Source organism: Anopheles funestus, chromosome 3RL (assembly GCF_943734845.2).
Source record: "Anopheles funestus chromosome 3RL, idAnoFuneDA-416_04, whole genome shotgun sequence".
NCBI classification, from domain to species: Eukaryota; Metazoa; Arthropoda; class Insecta; order Diptera; family Culicidae; genus Anopheles; species Anopheles funestus.
This window is the reverse complement of record NC_064599.1, coordinates 81533812-81553385: the sequence shown is the minus strand read 5'-3', so window position 1 is coordinate 81553385 and position 19574 is coordinate 81533812. Positions and strand designations below refer to the sequence as shown.

The 19574-nt window shown below is 43.3% G+C and overlaps 1 protein-coding gene across 1 annotated transcript in view; it reads left to right on the top strand.

Moving 5' to 3' along the window:
• Positions 1-10549, top strand: part of LOC125768063 (protein commissureless 2 homolog) — a 47120-nt gene extending 36571 nt beyond the window's left edge. The window contains exon 2 of the mRNA XM_049435244.1: positions 8672-10549. Within this exon, the coding sequence (XP_049291201.1) occupies positions 8672-9231 (560 nt within the window). The 3' untranslated portion in view covers positions 9232-10549. The remainder of the gene's footprint in view (positions 1-8671) is intronic.
• Positions 10550-19574: the final 9025 nt, after the last annotated feature.

The window sequence follows — 19574 nt, the reverse complement described above, 5'->3', positions numbered from 1 at the left end:
GTGCAATCATGAATGCGGATCCGGTTTTGTACATTTTCAAGGATAAATAACGATCGAACAAAAGCAGCACCGGGAGAAGTTGTACGACAATAAGGAAACATTTTACGTGACCGAACGTAGTCGGTGCAGATTTACACAAGCGCGTGGTAAAAGGACGAAAAGGACATGGCACCATGAAATTCCATCCACTTTCTCAAGCGGCTTCTAACCCTCCAAACGCGGTGGGTGAGAAATTGTTTTATTTTTCATCATCACGTACATCATCGATGGTGTGTGGCACCCACTCGAGTTTTCTCTGCCCATTTGCCCTAGCCTCTGTTCGGGTTCCACCGTACCAATTGCCATCCTACCGGAACTACAACTCTTCCGGTTAATTACTCACCGTTCACTTGTCCTCGTTCTCGGGCAAGTGGCAGTCGTTCTGGCGGAGGGTGAGAAAATATATTTATACACCCGTACCGAGGCGTGAGTCAGGCATTTCCGGTGAAGCGTAAGTTTGAACCGGCAAACACCTCGTCCTCGTGTTGAAGGGGTTTTTTCCAAAGGTGAAAACTAGGCGGGTATCCGATGTCAAACACTTCCAGCCAGGGGTTTTGTTCTGTTTTTAGAAAAATGATCGAATTACCCGAGCAAAAGCAGAACACAAAAATGTCACTAGTCAATCATTAACAAAAAATTATAGCTGGTGGTACCTGCACAAGTATTGGAATTGGACAATGAGCGTCAAATGCTCAGCAAATTGATGATTGAGATGACTTTTTTTAATTGCAATTAACTGGTGAAATGGAAACCGTACAACGGATGCTTAATTAAAGTCCTACCTTTGTACCACGAGGTACAAGTTTGCATTAAAGTAAAAAAAAATAATCCGGTTGGAGGTATCAGCTGTGGGGTTTTCTATTAGGAGCTAGGAATTTTATTTTTTTCTAAAAAAAAATCAAAACCAATTTATGATTGCGATAAAACTGTTTGATTTTCTTTACCTTTCTTCCAATGTAAAAGAAAATCAATTATAAATCATTAGCCAACACCGATTCTGTGCCCAGAACCAAATGGCTCAATCGTAAACTATCCTTCCTGGTGCCGTTGCTACACGAGGAATATATTTGTTTAAAGAATTATACCAGCATACCTTACCCTTGTATCGGAAACCGAAAACTCGGAAGTGTTTTATTATTTTTCGGCTTGCTAGGGGACCATCATACGGAGCCATGGCCATTGCAGAAAGTTTGGAGGGAAATAAAATAGGAAAACAGCTGCTTTTCACGCTACCTTACGGTTTCGTACCTGGTAATGAAATTGAAAAGTTATTGCAACAATGCCGCAATCATCGCAGACCCACACACACATACGCAAGATGCTGGAATGACGTCAGGAAGAACGTTCGTTTCGAGGTGAAAAGAAATGGTGAAAACCGTGGAAACCTTTAAACATTTGAGCTCGTACAGCACTTTGTAAGCGGGCTGTTTATGGCTTCCGGGATTGTTTTTTTTTCTCCCCCTTTCCCTGTTGCTTTCCCTTCTTTCCCCCTTGTGTGGAACTCACCTCAATGATGTGTGATCGACGTACCCGTTTTCGGTGTGGGCTTTTAAAAATTCAATTAATCCCATCCCGGTTACGGAAAACCTTCCTTTTTCGCTTTGTACGGTTTGTAATGAGTTTCAAAGGTGAGCTAAGGGAAGTGTTTCTTGCATCGAGACCAGGTGAAAGGTAACCAAGGTGCTTTCATAGGACAATGGAATGAATGAGTAGGATAAGGTAATGGGTACTCCTAGAAAATGGGTTCATTTCCTTAGTTCTTTCGTACGAGAGTGCCTCAGCAATTGAGCACGTAAGGAGAACCTGCCAAAATCCTTACACTCCTGAAAGGACATTTCCAAGCGAGGATAGGGGTGATAATCGTACCTTGTGGGGGTTGACCCGGGGGGAGGGTTCAACACAACCACGGAAGTCTCTCCGGCAACTGTGCCAGGATGGCATGCAAATGTAAAAGGAAATTAAACGCACCCGACCGTGGAGACGATTTAGATTAGATACATTAACTAAAGGGCAAGTCGGACGTTAAGTTCCCGGTGTTGTGGGCCGAGAAATAGCTCGTTGTGTGTGTGTGTGTGGGCTCGGTAATGGTGAAACATTTGTCTATGGCTCTCCGGAACTTCTATGGGGACTTTTGTTCACACACTTCTGGCAGTTGCGTGTGCCACACAGACCGGATGTGATATGCAAATCAATGAAGTCAAACAATCCATTAGTGCGTGTACGTTAGTGCACACGGTAAGGTCACGCACGGTACGCTAGAAACTTGCTCATTTTCCGCCCATACAACATAACACAACCTGGTATCCGTTACGCGAGGTGGTTTGTTCACTATTATTGTGTTTCAATTTCGGCAGAAGTTGTTGCCAACCCTTCCTTCGAGGGTGAGATGCTCCGTTACGTTGATGAATCATTCAAGTTTGGAGCGAACTTTCGTCCGAAGGATTCGCCCAGGACAGGGGGTGGAGGGCACAATCCGAATGAATAAAATAAATCCTCCAAACATGGAAAGATTTGTAGCACACACAAGATCGCTGCCTGCCCTGTTGTCAGGCTGCCAAATTCAGCATTGCACAGCCCGGGGAATCGATGTTTGTGCGCAATAGACATCCATTAATCTTCACCCATCATACCCAATCAGCCGATCTCATCTTCCTGCCACCTCAATTCGCAATCAAGCCCGTGTTCCCCGTTTCGTTTCGATAGGAGAATGCAAAAAGAGAGAGAGAGAGAGTAAAAAAAACTATTATTTACATTCTCGTACTGCAATTTCACCATTCGATGGCTCGAGGCTAAAAAATGCATTTCGATAGAAATTCATTTCACTCGTGCAAATAGTCGTCGAATTTCGTGAAAGAAATCGTTTAAAAAAAATGAATCCCGTTTGAAAAACCCGTCAGACTGCAGCAGAATTCGGAAAAGAAAAAAAAAGACGTTAAAAAAACTCCCATTGCCAAACGAGGAAACCTTCCCAAATTTGTTTGCACGAGCATTTTTCCCTCCAAACTTCGATTGCGAACTTGCTCCCATACTTTGCTCCGCATACCGTGTCGAAAATAGCTGGGAAATGAAGGGAAAAAAGAAAAAAAAGGACACACACAGAAAGGTTTCGAAACTTACATTTCCGATCAAAGTAGGCGAGAATGATTGCAAGATGGCGGTGTTGCAATACATTTTCGGATTGAAATTCATCCAACGATATAAAGGAGCAAATGGGTGACCAAAAATAAAATCGAAAAGGAAATAAATATTGCCTCGGGGATATTCGTCGGCGTTCGGAATCAAAATCCATTCACAGGGATCTGCACACGCATGTCCTGCTGTTGAGGAATGGCTGTTGTTGTTGGTTTCGATTCACACAAACACACGTGCGTTTATGCGTCTGTCAAACCATTCATTGTCATCTCCGGTCGCGCGGTATGTTGAAGTCTGGGTGGGATTTCTTCCATATCGCAGGTTTTTCCCGAATTCGCCACGGCAAACGAATGGCTCAAAATGATACATCCATCCATCGGTGTCTTTTTCCTTTTTTTTGGAGTAAGGATATCCAGCAGGGCCTGGGATAGACGGTGGGAGTACGAACAGAAGAGCGGGAGGGGAAAACGCAGAACCTTCGCATTCAAGGCTTTCTGCTGTGCTGTACACAACACACCCCAAGCTGGTGGGGTGCCCCCTTTTATTTCGATCGAAGTTTCGCGATTCGATGTGGATTAGAGATGTCGAGGGACGATAAATATTGCCAAGGCTGTTTTATCAGTTGTTCCCGCTTCGATACCATCCACATCCCCCCCTCCCCCCAACCTTCCATCCCACCGAGTTTACAGTGGGTGAGGGATATGTGAAACTATTTTCCATTCCTAATGGAAAATTCAGCAGGGAGGAATCAGTAGTAACACTCAACCGAAGAAATGGAACACAAAAAAATGGACCCCATTTCAAACGTTACTTCGACGGGATCAGACATTTGGGTTTTGTGTGTGTGTGCCACGCCACTGACTGTGGGTGATTGAGCCTAGCATCAGCCCCGGGGATGCGGGATTATGAGCCGAAAGTAAATGATGGTCTGATAAGAAAGACAAGACGTGCGCCATTGCGTATTAGGAGTCGATAGACGAGGGAAGACATCCCCTGGTGTGTGGAGTTCTGGTACGGGAAAGGTAAGGAAGATGAATTGCGTACGGTTTTGTTGAATCTGGCAAGGGCGCTACGTAGACGTGCCTCCACAGGGGTGAGATGTCTCCATTCGCTTGGATAGCCTTTAAAATTGGAAAATTGGAGAAAACCACCTGCACTGATGGGAAACTTCGCTTCGTTTTCTGCCTCGTCTTTCGGTTGCAGACAGAGATGCTCAGTGAACCGAAACGTACAACCAGTTCTGGAGGAATTGGGAAAGAATGTCGCATGCCAGACAGCCATCCAACCGGAAGCCCACTTGGATGTGGCTGTCGTGCAGAAGAAGCGTGTGAGACGATGGATACTGTGGTTTCAAGTTTTCGATACGCTTCCTCTTGAACGCCGTCGTCCTTGTCGGGTCGGTAGGCTTCCTTTCGGTAGACAACATCCTGTAATTATACGTTGCCATTGTGTCGGTGTCGTATGGACGTGTTTGCACGATATCAGCCCCCACCAGTTAGTGCTCAAAACATCTCGTCAACTCGTCCTTTCTTGGCGGAAGATGCAAAGTGTGTGTTCCACTACTAGAACATACATACATAACTACCGGAGTCTATTGATTGCATAATTTCACGTCTCAGTGATCAAGAGAGGGTGCTCTGGAAAGGAACCCAACCTGGAACCATGATTTTAAACCCAAACGGGAGTCTTTGAGACGTCCACTTGACAGGCCGCTTCCGGAATCGGAAGTCGTTGAACTTTGTGTCGCTTTTGAAGATGCAATGGTCCAGATTGCACATGGCAACGTAGCATGCTTGCTGTACACAAGAACAAGTTGTCTCACACAACACCTGGCCCCAAAAGTAATGCCGCTTTCAAAAGAGGGGTTATGTTTTGCAATAACTTCTTTACAAAAATGAACAACTTGTCTTTCCTAGGGACAAATAGCAGACCCTTGTTGGGTTATATCAAAGCAAACACAAAACCACCGAATGCGTCACCAAGGCGAATTCAGTTGTTACTTGATTTAGCACAACTGATCTGTTTTTTCTTCTTCTTTGGTTCTTTTGTGTGTCACCTTCCGGAGACCTTTTTTTGGTGATGTTCAAGGGAAAATGTAAAAAAGCACTTGTCATATTCTTGTATTTTTTTTTGTCTTTCAACCATCCACCCCGAGAGATTTATTTAATGGAGTTTCTATTCGGTTTTGATTTGTATCCATTTGGGAAGGTGATTCCTAGAGCATCCTTTCAGTTTTGGGTCTTTCAGGGGTTGTCTTTTTGTTGGGTGTTAGGTCGATAACCGTACCAACAACCAAAAATGAAAAAAATGTATAATCTCAAGAGCAAGTGCATTGAAAGAGAAATTTTTAACGAAAAGGAGATCATCAAAAAAGAGGAATCCTCTCGAGATGCCAAATGCGTGTGTGTATATGAATGGGTATGAGATTTGAAATGGGTGTTTATAAACCTGTCGCCCAACCTTGCGCGTTTGCCTTTTTTTCCCAGTGTCAAGAAACATAATGTTTTCTTCACGGTTAAAGACGTGATTGTTTGTACCTGTTTCATCGGTTGTCTTTTCAAAATAAAAGGAAAAAAATACCCGTCTTCAACCCACAAAATAAACGAGTAATGCTAATCGTTATCCCTTTACGGTTGGGTTTTTGATCACATAATCACGTTCATATGTATGGCGAAAGATGGTGGTTAGGTTTGAAGATCCCAAAAACGATAGAAGAGAGAAGATAAATAAAAAGAAACGTGCGTAATGATCTGTACCGCATGTGTTTTTTGTTGCTTGGAAAAGCCTTAAACTCCTGCCCCCCGCCAACCGTGAAGACGCCCTGCCGAGCGTGTTCCGTACACAACCTGTTTCCTTGCGTATCCTTTCGTAACCGGGCCAGGCGGTCACATTGCATTTGAAGTGAAAATACCATAGAACAAAAAAACACCCACCAAAAAAAAAAAAGGATCAAATCACAACCACGAAGGAGAGAAAAACAACGAGAGAGGAACTCATAAAAAATCGTGTAAACCTACGGGCATCATCGTTCGACGGTACCATTCCTTTTGGCAGAGGTCGGTTAAACTGTCACGTCATCAAACTTTCAAATTATGTGGACCAAAAACCATTGCCGGCACGGTCATTTTCATCGATAACGAATCGGGGTTTTCCAATGTTTTCTTTGCGTCCGAGGGTGAAGGATGCAGCATCCGACCCTTGTTGGACCTTCGCTTCCGAGAAGGTCCTAGCCACTCGTGTTCAAAACGTCCAGCCACACAAGGTCCAATTCGCGCGTCGATGGATGTGGGTTTAACTGTGGAGGATCTACGATTTCCATCCTCTCGAACTCATTCCCGTACGTCACCAAATCTCGATTGAATATTAATGGATCACTTTATATGCAAGCTTGTTAGTCGAAACAAAAAAAGAGAGAAAACCAGGGAAATAGCTCATGGAAATGAAAAGACTGATCGACGAATATCTCTTGATCGATTACAGGATTTTATTCGTTTTTTTCAGAATGTCACTGCAGTTGATGGGTTATTGGAGAAAGACTTCTAATTGTTCGCGTAATTCAATTTAACTTTGATAAAATCACCAAAATGTGTACCTGTTCCTAGAAGTGGAGTGTCTAGAAAGAAAGGTCCCCTCAATAATAAGAAACTCCACAATTCTTTCACGTGGTAACTTGAAAGTTACATTCACATGCGTTCCTAAAGAACGCTATCGCGTAACGACCCTGAGAAGTGGCTGAGAGCAAGAAATCGATTCTCAGTTCTTCCCTTTCCTAATGTGACCGGAGACATATCGATTGAAGTAGCCAGACGAACGTTGACGAAATTGGCCAAGAGTTCGCCCGTTGCTTCTTCGCCGATCCAGTACGTCAAAAATGGTTTGCGTGCGAAAAATTCGTTCTCCATCTTTAGAAGTTCTCCGGGGAATCAAGTCGATTTTGGGACCGATTGTGAGGTGAATTCTTTCCTATTAATATCCTTTTATTTATCCTTCACCCCACGCCGGTTAGCGTGCTGAGTTTTTGGGTGCTAAGGATACCAAGGAAACACAATAAAAGAAACGCACCAGGCGCGCAGGGGCGTCGCGCCTTCCCATTTCCAATAAAGCTACCATTAAAGTAAGCTACTGCCGGACGCATTAAACCGACGCTTCATTGGAAGGCAGCCGTGTGGGAGCATTTTGGGGGTTCCGTTTTATCGGGTTGAGATTTCATCCCCCAAAAAACACCCACAGCGAGATATTCCCAACGTGGAATCCAACAATGTGACGGGTGAACCGTGAACGGGGAAAAAACTCCTCCTTCGCAAGGCGTCGCAAGGATATAGGCGCCTTCGTGTGGAGGTGGTGAGGTCGTCCATTTCTTTTGTGCTAAACTTGCTTGACGAAAAATTGCATTCAGTGTTCGGTTTCCTCGTCGCTTCTGTCTTCCGAAACCGGGGTCTTCCTTTTGTTCTCTTTTGTACAGCTTCGTTTTTTCGTTCACTCCCTCGAGCATGCTTTTTGGGAATGAAAAATGACCAACGATACGTTTACTCGTGGCTCCCGTTTTGGGTGGCGAGAATTGCCTAAATATCCTTGGTGGCGCTCGGTAGACCACGGTCGGATCTAAGTAGAGCATCTTTATTTTCCATATCCGGGGCCCGGCACGTCTCGCAGAAGGAGCGAACAAGCGAAGAAGAAAAAAAGTAGTGTGCATACCATCTGTATAAGAAGGGAAACGACCCGTGAGGGAATGTTGGTGGCCGCAGAACCCTCTATCGTGAATCGTTGTAGGTTTTAGTTTTCTGTTCAAAATGGCCAACGAAATGATTGATGCTTTCTCGGAAGCACCAAAAATCGATCCCGGTGCCTATTGTACAGTTGTCGGCTGGGAAGAGACCATAGTAGGAAGAAAAAAAACTTGGTACAAGAAATACGACACCCAAGGGTTGGACAACGTACTTGGGAAATGCAAAACAAATTGAGCCCACTTGGGTAGTTTTCTTCGAAAAGAAAAAAAAGAGAGACAAACGCGAAGCCGAGTTGCACGGAGCGAAGGGAATAAATGCAACACTTGCCAAGGCAGGAACAAATGGACACGCAACGTCTTCTTGCGCCATATGTGGTGCACATTACATTGGATTAAATGGACGAACGGGTCGTCCTTTTGTACGGGGTGAATGAAAAGTGCTGACCGAACGAGCCTTGAAGCATACACCGCGTTGTGTACCATGTGGCGTGAGAAGGAACTTAATATTGGCACTCAACCGAAAGAATAGATCGATTTTATTCCCTATTTCTGGAGGAAATGCTCTGGAAGGAAGGAATCTAATCAAAGTGAACCGCTCGTTTGTGGGGGGGACCATGAAGGGAGGAAGGAAATTTATAGACGAACTTGAGATCCTGTAGTCGTAACTATTGGCCAACTTGTGAGGAGGAACAGTACGTCGTACAACACGTATAACACTTTATCTTTTTATGTGTAACCCCGACACTAACCTTACACATCTTTTCTTTCTTGCAGTACTGACGGCACGCTCGCAAACGCTTTCCTCAATGGACATTGAAACGCCACCACCGTACGATGCGGAATCCCTGCCCAGCTATACGATCGTGTCAGGTCTGCCGAGTTACCAGGATGCAATCGAGCAGTTAAAGCAAAAGCAGATGAAGTACTACGAACCGGTCAAAGTGCACCGGCCGAGCGTGATGAAGCTGTTCGAATCGCAGGATCTGCTTGGTGCAACGACACCGTCATCCACACCGAACCCGGCCAAACTCGAAGAGATCCGGTACAACTTTGTGCGTCCATTAGCCGTACAGGAGCAGCCACTGCCGGAACCAACCACTAGCACTGGCCACCAGTCTGGATCATTGGATCATCCGATGCCACCGCCACCACCGTACAAGAGTCAAATTTCTACCATCTCCAACGCATCGTCCACGCATGGAGTTAGCAGTATGGTGGTGGAGTTGCCTGCCCAACACGGCATCCCGATCACCACGATACGTCTGCCACAGAAGAAGCTGGACGTGTGCCGCTACACGATCGAACACGAGCGAATGGCCGGTGGACGCAGTTGAAGAAGCGAACGGCTAAGACTAGCCACCATGATATACACGCCAGCGGAATAGAACTTTAATACGAAACAACTCGATGATTACAAATCACTGACTGTGTTATTAACGATTAATTTATTAGATAGTACTATTGTAGGGCTTCCTTGCGAGTGGGAAGAACTGGAACAAGGTGAAAGATCCAAGAGACGTGTTCGTTTTGCTTACGTGAGAGAAGAAAAAAAATGGCGGAGATAATGCATGTGTTCATTTTCATTTCCATTGCAAAAAATGACAGAACCGGTTATCCACGGTTAGTGCCATTTCCAATGATGCGTTGAGAAATGTAGTGTCCTTTGAATTTGACAACTTAACGATCCGGGCCGTTTTTTTTCTCTACATCATCTGGAAAACGCAAACACTTTATCCTTCCCTTCTGCTGTTTTTCCCTCGTAGAAGCATTTAAGAACTAAATAGGAAGTTGTAGTGCAAAAAAAAGAAGCAATACGTGTAAATCATACTTACACACATTGTTAGCAGATTTTGGTTTGCGAAAACACCGCGTGTAGGGGTTAGTTCTTAAAACGCGGACGAAAGAAAAACTTCAGTCTTAGAGTATATACTATATGTGTGAGTGTGCTAAGGTAGAACAATGCGCAAACTGGACGATAACGTGTAGGTGGAGGAATGTTTAAAAAATACCAGAACTATACTTATACACATTGCCATCATATTTCGTGTTTCCTTGCAAATCCGCCAGTGCTAGGTTAAAGGAAATAATAGATTGTAGAACAATACAGTTCATAGTCCATCGTCGATAGAGATCCGGATTAGAATTGCGGAATGATATATTTACACATAAAAAGAAGATTGTTTAAACAAAAAAATGATGATGATAAGCAGCCGCCAACGTGTTTTGATTTGGTTTTCCCAAAGAAAAATAACAAAAATCATGTTCAAGCGAGCTACGGGAACGGCGGAAAAGCGTGTTGTAATGGAAAAGTTGTTTCGGTGATTAAAGGAAGGAAACTTAAAAGACTCCCCAACTTTTTTTTAATTAGGGAAAATGTAAGATTTTATTCCATTTAGTAACATTTTTCCGGAAAAATAATTGTAAAATGATGATTTATATTTTGTTAGTGAAAGAAAATTTTCATGTACCAAGCTGGAGACGGTACTTGCCCATCCGTTATTCTTAAAGCTACATACACACACACACAAAGATGGAACGGATGGAACCATAACTCTCCCCCTCCCTCTCCAGTGTTTAAAACGGAAGCTCAATAATAAATTGTGTTTTGCGCGCGAGTGAAAATTGGATGCAAATTTTATGTAAAAACGAAAATCGTCTTCTACCTCATACGTGTGTTTTCCAACGATGGGAAAGAAATTGACTTTTTTCGTTTTCCTTTTGTTTTACCGGCTTAGAAGTAGCGTGGCAGCATGGTTAGTTTATTTAGTGGTTTTTATGCTTTTTACGATGATCGTGTAAACGCTCCCCATGTAAACGAGCTGGAGGAGTTAAAAGCGTGTGTTTCGGTTTTTCTTTTTACTATTATCGTGTAATAACTGTAACCATTAAACCATGATAACGTGCTGGACGGGAATACTGGGTGCGACAGCTCAAATGGGAAATGTGGTAACTTTTAAGCTATGGTGGTGGGGGGGGCTTCCACCCTGCCTTCGTTGGGGATTCATTTTACAATCGACTAAAAACAGCAACAAACGAAACAAAACACAAAAACCGAACGTGGAAGCTTTTAAGAGCTTTTCCCAATGTGCCTCCCCTTTGGTTGCCAAGCATTTTATCGTAGCAAAACCGACGACGATGGTAATAAATTTTATGCCTATGTGTGTATGTGTGTGCTAAAAATGCGCCGAGAAGCTCATACACACATTGTTCTAATCCCTGGTTCCAATGCGCGTTTCTTCGTTTCGTCCAGTCCAGAAGAGAGATGTATCCATTTCAAAAGCAGCATTTAGCGGGTTGTTGAAAATGAAAAACTGTTCATTCGACCACTACAAACCCGACCGAAGCAGGGGGTGGGGGGGGGGGGGGGATACGTTACGTGCAGGACCTAGGTTACGCTTGAATAGGAAAAATCAACGTTAGGTCGCTAAGAGTTGGGCGTATACACGATCACAGCATGGACGTTTTTTTTCTCTCGCTTTCTGTTTTCCCACAATTGACCGGTTGCCGTAGTTTATTGGTCATATTTATCCTCACGGATGTTAGTCACTTGCCACTCTGCAGCCCCCGTTTTTTTTCCGGACGCTGTGGGCGATGGGAAAAAAGGGTCAAAAATGGAGTGTTTTTATTGCTACCACACAACACCCTTTTTAGAATGTGTGCCGGTCTGTATTAGGTGTACCAAAAAAAAAAACACGTTGTGTGTTAAGGTTTTAATAAATCCGATTGAAATGGTTTGTGGGAGAGATTGTATGCTATGAGCGCACAAGTATAACACATATGAGGTGTACCGATCGATAAGATCGTTTTTGACACAATGATGACCAACTTTCCTGCACACCCAATAGAATTGAGACCTCAAACTGACCAAAACCCACCGGTTCAAGCTTTGGTAATGTGGTTCCCTTTTTGTCCATCCCTTCTTTTCCGGTCCCAGTCCGGTCTTCGGTACACAACAACGTAAACCACAAAACATATGCTGCTTTGATTGCGGTCCGTGGAAAACGAGTTATTTACTTAGGACAATGGGACGAGTACGTGCTCAAGAAGAAAAATATTCTATTAGCATATCCCAAAAAGTGGTCTCACCCCCCGCGGGTAGCAGCCGCACACGTGTATTGTGGGCGTGGGAACCGAACTTGAATGAAAGTGATCGCAAACGGATGGTTCCGTTTTACGTGAAATGTACTGCGGCGTTACACGGAAGCAGTCCTTCCACGCAAAACTCCCAAGAATTCCCTAAAATGGTGCGCAAATCGAAATTCTTCCTCACTCTCTCTCCCTCTCTGTCTTGCTCCTTGTAGCCGAAAGGCATTTAAATCACCGGGGTGCATCGAGGTGAGGACGGTGGTGAGTATTTATCGGACACGGTCACCCCACAAATGGTCCCACCGTTGCAATTAGAGGGAAACTTTTGCACCAAACAGAAATACAAACAGCTTGCCCCGGATCTAGTTGTTACTTTGGGGCGCCGAGACTTGTTTTTTGGTGGTGGGTGGAAAAGTTTGAGCAGAGGACACTTAAGTTCCGGGGAAGTTTTTCCACCGTGTTGGGTAAATTATTAGTAACCCTGGGGTGAACTTTGCGAGTTATTGATTGTTTGGTCCTGATTGGCCTCCATGGTACAGAACTCTTGTGGAGACTGATTGTGGTGTGATAGTGGAGCATGAAGGGAAGATCGATTAGCAGAGTTTGAGCATTTCAGTATTGTTTTCATATTCTGTCAGTCTTAGACACTTCGGCAAGGCGACGGGGACGGGGAAGGATTTCTTCTGGAGACGGAATAGACGATATAATAGATCTGGTCATTTACTTGTAAGTGCTAGAAACATTCTCTATAGCTAATTTACAGCAAAGTTAGATTCGGCAACAATCTGCTTTAGACAGTCTGTTGCTATTCTGTTCCATAATTTCTGATACCAAGAGAGCATCCATGAAAGAAGGTATTACCATTTGCATTCCGGCATCGGATTTCAACTTTTCTAACACGCTGTTGATTACTTTTAAATAGCAAATGGATTTTAATGTAATTTCTGGTGTCTATCATTTTCCCTCTTAGTTTAGCCCAAAGTATTTTGCTATCCATAATGCACTGAAATAGTTTCCAATGATTGTAAAATGTTTGAAAATCGAAAAGATATCAAAACTCTCATTTCCATCATTATTTTTCTTGAAGGCAGGTAAGACCCTAAACTCGCATATGTTCTGAAGCTATTAGTAGTTATTTTGTGCTGAGACTGCGTATTCAATTTAAAACTCTTCCATAAACACGCACACACAATTTACTGTTGAATTGTACTTGTACCAGCTAAACAAAACATCTTACCAAAGAACCACTTATTATTTACATCCACAACTCCGTACTGTTCGAATCGTAGCCGAAACCTTTGCCAACCACACCCCAAAACGAGTGGGTGCTGTTTTCCGTCGCTTAAATTATCAGCTAGCCAGGCTGTAACGGCTCCGTTACACCGAGAAAAACTTTTCCCTTCCCCCTCTTTCTACTCTGATCCTTCAAAAGCTCAAGTTGATTAATTTTCCCCGATTCCACGGCCCGCGCCTACTTCCGGGATCTTTTTTTTTTGTTGCTGTTTGCCCGAGCGTTGGATACTGGGTGAGTTTACTGGGTGGACTTTAATTGCAAAACGCGCGCCACGCGCCATACGAAACTGCTTTACCAGTCCGCTCCCTTTACCCCCCATTCCCCGTCGACTTTCCCAGTGGGAAATCTGGTCAGTTAACTGGTGGAGTTGGAGTTACCGGCGAAATAGTACGCAAGGCGCCATACCGTAAAGCGTTCAGGCGTTCGAATTTTCCGATGGCTCGTTGAACGATTATTACACACCAGCGGTGCGGAAAACGGAAAAGTTTTGCTGCAAACGTTTGCTGGATTTTGTGTGTGGTGTGTGTGTGTGTGTTTTTTTTCACTTCCTGCTTCCTGTTTTCCCTTTACTGCCGTCTCTCTCTCTCTTCCATTTAGTCCTCCAAATAGCTACGACTACGGATGGATGTTTTGGTGGAGAGTTTTGGGGGATTTTTTTAAGTGAGTCAAAGTTAAGCCAAATGGAAGGATGTTTATCAGTTGCATCCGTCCATACGCCACACAACGGGGAGTCGCTTCCGGGAACGTTTCATTAGGGTTTCAGGATTTCCAGCCACCGTTGTCCGTTGTCGTGCGTTCTACTAAATTTGGGTAATTTATATAAGTTCCACGGTCGTCTGTCACACTCGTCTGTCGTTGAAACGGATTAACTTACCAGATCTCAATGAAGGAAAAAAACAAGGGAAATAACCATATACTGGAAATAAAAGATACGACTGATGCACTGACTGTCATCCACAAATCGAAAGCATTTGGAGCAAAAGAGGAAGCTGCACGAATCGAAGCAGTCGTTCATGTTCGGCTTTTTCCCCGCCCATCCCCATTACTGTACAGTGGTTGCTGATTAATTAGGTGTGAAAAAGACGAACGGTGAATGAGGGAGAGCTCTGCTAGATTGATAGGGTTGCATCTATTAAATTCTGATGAGAGTTTTGTTTCTTCTCCCCATTTACTACTACTCCCCATCCCTCTCAGCCGTTTCCACTCAGTTTGAATATCTAACAAAATTCATTCCAATTTCCAAAAGCGGTTCTCGCCTTCCCCACTTCTTACGACAACAATGGCGTCCGGAATTCACACCAATAAATGTACACCGTGCCTATTCACTCACTATAGTGCTCGGTGCGATGAGCATCCATGTTCCATGTTTATCGCACATCGTGTCGTTTTCCCCCAAGGGGACCCTTTCTGTTCGGAAGGGTCCGCTCCCGCCGAATTTCCCAAAAGAAAACCCAAATCACCCCACCGGACGAACACAGCGCGATGCAATCCCCCGGTGTGTTTACTTTACGATTAAATTTTATTTCTTTGATTATGAGATGAAATAGTGTAGTTTTATCTGCGTCATCATACTACTGGAAACTGAATGAGGGCGGAATAAAATCGGGCGTTGGGGGAAGGGCCCGACAACCGATGCTATTTCGAACTGGATGGGGTAGGGAATGGCCAATTCACTCGGGTTTGCCCATTTAAGTAGATGAGTTTTTGATTCGCCCGGGATTCGTGCTCGGGCGTTGGAAAATTGGGGGAAAACAACAATAATGCAACGGTAGAACAAGCTGTTCTTAATGTGGGGATTGAGCTAGAGGAAAGCACAAAGTCTCAATCGGGAAGATGTTGGACATGGGTCATGAATTTCATGAAACTACGTCTACGTCTGTTTGAATGGAAGGTGAAAAAATATCCGGAAGGTAGTTTATTGCGTCTGAAACTAAGAATAATGTTATGTTTTACACGAATTGTACTAAACTGGTTTAGATTGTTTAAATTTTCCCATGTTCTCATTAAATTAATTTGTTTTAATATATTTGCTTGTTCGGGATATTCGCAAGAAGATTTTGAAATGGGAAACATGGTATTACCACACTTCTTGGGACACGATTCTTGGGCCAGGGCCACTAAAACATAATCTGATATAACTTTAGGCCGTTTCAAAAATTTCAAGTGAAGTTTATAATTAAATTGAGAAGGTAGACAGATATAAATAAAAGTATATTTTCAAAATCATTTCCACTCAGTGATCAAAATTCGTTTTCTGTGCTCGTGTGCTTCCTTATCACTACCAATTGTTCCAATATATCCAAAGCAAAATGGTCGTTTTACATGACAAAAATGGGAATATGCATTTGATTACTTCCCTCCGTAAATGGTCAAATATAGAATGCTGCGAAATGGATATTTTCCAGCCGAATTACCATTTTTCCAATCACTGACACAAGCTACGGTCGTTTGTTTCCAGACAGAAAAGGACCAAAAGCTTTTTTTCCATAAGGATGATTCTGGCTCATATTAAACGAAGGATGATGCTTTGACTTATGAGAATAAGACAACATTTCTTCAAAATATGTCCACCCCTCCCGCATTGCTGAACATGTAACGCTGTATAGCAACGCTCCAAACAATCGTGAAGCAGAACAGATCAAATAACATTGAACCAAATTCAGAGAACTGGGCTACGTTTCAGACATAAAAATGTTTCATACGAAAACAAAAACCTTGGTCCTTGTTCGTGGAAAATATGTAAACGATTTCCATTGTAAGGATACCGTCCAACGGTCGAGAAAATCGGCCTTATTGGATAGCGATAACAGTTCCACAACAATTGTCCTTCAAGCGAAAAGTTTGAGCACAAGTTGAGGCAGTAAAGTAACAGGATCACTTCTATGGGAAAAACACACCCCAAGGAGACACATCCTGTTCAAAGCCCCAGTACCAAAGTCGATTGTCATCAGCAGTGTGGCAATAGATTTCGTGTAGAACACTGAGCGAAGAGTAAAGTGATCTACTTATTCCATTCGAGTGAAGCAACTGTGTGCCTTGCCCTTGGGGAAGGTACGTCAAAAGTCCTGCCGAGTCTCCACTTATCACTGCTTACGTTCGAGTGTTGGAGAAACGATCTTCCGGAGGCATTATTTGCTCATCCCTTCCCAAAGGAATATGGCGTAAAGCCTACCGAAAATTACTCATATCATTGACTTCTTCCAGTGTTCCCAATCGCTTGATTCAGGTGAATTTTCAACACCATTTGGGCAAGATTTGCACGTCAAGGGGGCGATAGGGCGCTGTGGAATGGGATGAAAAATAGCTCCGAACGCGGTGGTACCGCTGGAATCTCACCCTCCGAATGGGATGAATACTGATGGCATGACGTGGCGGCACTGGGAAACGCTGACACACAAAGCAGCACACCAAAATTCCCTAAAGTGCCGTTCATTCTCGTTCGAGAGGGCCCAGCATAAAAGAATGAAGGGAAAATCCAGACGTTCGACAAAACCCGATTCGCGTAAGGGATTTTCCAAGCAGGGGTGGGGAGGGTTTTAGGTTTGGAAATTGCATCACCCTCCTCACCAGTTTAATGTCGTGCATAACGGCACTAAAAGTGGCCCCTTTACTTTTTTTTGGAAGGGAGGGATGTTTTTCATACCTTCAATCGAAACCGTTAAAAAAATTAAACAAACAAACAGGCAGACAACAAAACGATTTCCTCACCGGTGTTGTTTCCCCTGTCCCGAGGATCAAAATTGTGCCTTCGCGCAATTTAATCTCAAACCGTACATCACTTTCGTCACACGCAAAAAAGGTAGGGAAAATCGGGAAGAAAAACCCTCCCCCCACCGATGCGGGTTCGCTTTCTGCTCATCGAAGTGTGCCACGCGTTTCCATTCCATGGCTACTGTGTGAGCGCAGCGAAAAAAGGGGTGCCATTCACGAATCGACCATTTCCCTTGGGCTGGAAAATTGCATTGCACTGCTCGGTTGCCGTTTGGAAGCCGATGGAAATAAAGGAAAAGCCTTCCGCATCATTTCATCGTGCCAGGGGTGGGTGTGTGTGTGTGTATTACTTTAGATGGTATTTTCCCGCACGTTGGCCCAGAACTTTTCCATTCGTCGTTTCGCTTCGATGACGAAGTTTGTGCTCGCTGCTCCTTCGCTTAGGGTCGTAAGGGTGGTGACCACCAGCAAAACCCATAGTGGATAAATCGACTGGCAGAAGACAGGGTGGTAGTTCTTTTTTTTCCTTTTTATTTCTTCCTTCAAACGCAAGTGAGAATAATGTGGCTTGATCCCTTTTTAAATAACGCAAGCGGAAAACCATCCACCGTTCTTACAATCCATTGTTGGTGTATTGGTGCGTGAATGGCATCAGAATGCGCATACACGTATGGAACCGCACGCAGTAAAGGAATGAAAGCGAAGGGAGAGAATGAAACGCAAGCGAATATGATTTTCACCATCATTCGTTAACGAGAGGGAGGAAAATGATGAAAATTGCATCACTGTGTGAACAAACGGGGGGGGGGAGGAAAACTTTCCTCCCGAAACAGGGGCTCTCACCAAAAAGGGGAGTGGAAAAGTTGCCCGGATGCATATCATTCTTTTGCTCCTGAAGATTGCTTTACCGTTTTACAATGTATCACAAGACATGGTGCGTTTTACAGTGGTTTGCAAAGGAATGTGTTCATCGGCAGAAAATTTTGTTTTTAGGAACTTTAATATGAATCTCAAAAAAAAAAATTAAAATCCAAAAATAAATTGTAATGATCATAATTTTAACATAACTCATCCCTTTAAAATAGGCTCAACAGAATCAAGAGTTACAATTACTTCCATCAGTGTAGTGGCTCACACAAACCCCGTGTAAGCGGCAAGTGCAATAAATGCTACTCACAACTGTTTACTCTTATTTCATACGGTGCGAGCACACACGTGCATGTGTGTGGTGTGCATATAATGCGACATGCGGCATACACACCCTCCATTACCCCAGTGTGATGCAATTCGTTGTCCGATGCGTGGAAAATGGGGGAAAATGTCGACCCATCCCGGCGGGGAAACGGTTGTGTTTTGTTATGCAAAATTTTATTACATTAATATCACTGAGTGCCTTTCTCCCATGATGAATGTACGTCATCTGGAGGTGTCTGGCAGGGAGGGAAGAACCATAATAACCTCGCTTCAATAATCACGTCTCACCTGTCACACAGTGCGTGATCTATTCGGAAGTATAATGTGTATGCGTTTTTTCCCATTTATTCGTTGCTGACTCATGCGTTTTCAATAAAATATCACACCCTTTTCATCTTCAATCTTTCATGCCCCTATCAAAAGGTGACCAGATTGATCTGCTGATCACACTGACTCCATTTGGTAGTGATAAAAATGACGATCAGTTTCACATTCTTTTGTCGAGCGGGTAATTGAATGCAAAAATTGATTAAATTTTTTCAATTCAATTTCCACACTTCCATCCTGAACTTATGTCTGAAGTATCAGAAGAGAATGAGTCCTGTGTGTGTGTTTCAAACTTATTTGAGAAGAAGGCACATAGAGAAAGCAATTAAAAAAGAAGACAAAGAGTTTATATCACCAACCCGCATGTCCCGTGAGGCACTTATTGAAAGTAATAAGACATTGTTGATGCGCGCATCACATCGGAAGCAAACATCCGACCGCGACCGAAAACCAATCAAACGGGACGCTGCAACATGATAATACCAGCAGCATCCACCATGCAGCACTCTACCGAGATGGGAACAATTTATGGGAAAGTTGAGACATCGAAACGAACCGGTTGCAATGGCAGAAATGCTGTAAAAAATATTGGTGCTAATCCATCGATCGTTAAATCTTGCCGACTTGAATTAATCGTCTATTAAGGCAATTAAAAACGTCCCAAATCGGAACCCTACGGATCGGTCGATTAACTGAAAGGAAACTGAATTTTTAATGTAATTGAAATTATTGCATCCCAATTACGGATCGATTCCGTTTCATGGAGGCAGATTTTACGGCGCACATTAAAAAAAAACGCGTGACAATTCAATGATGATGATTGTGGAGGAGATTAAATTTTTCTCTTTAAGAAACAAAGGACTACAATGACTGACTATTAGGAGTCAGCTCGTTTATCGACTCATTTCGGAATTATAAAATATCCGGCAAACTAAATAATATAAAATAAACAAAAATCTAAAAACTAGAAAATTGCCTAAGGCTATAGCCCTAGCTTTTTTTGGGAAATTTAAAAAAAAATTAAAATTGATTTATTTTAATGGGAATTTGTTGCAATAAGTTTAT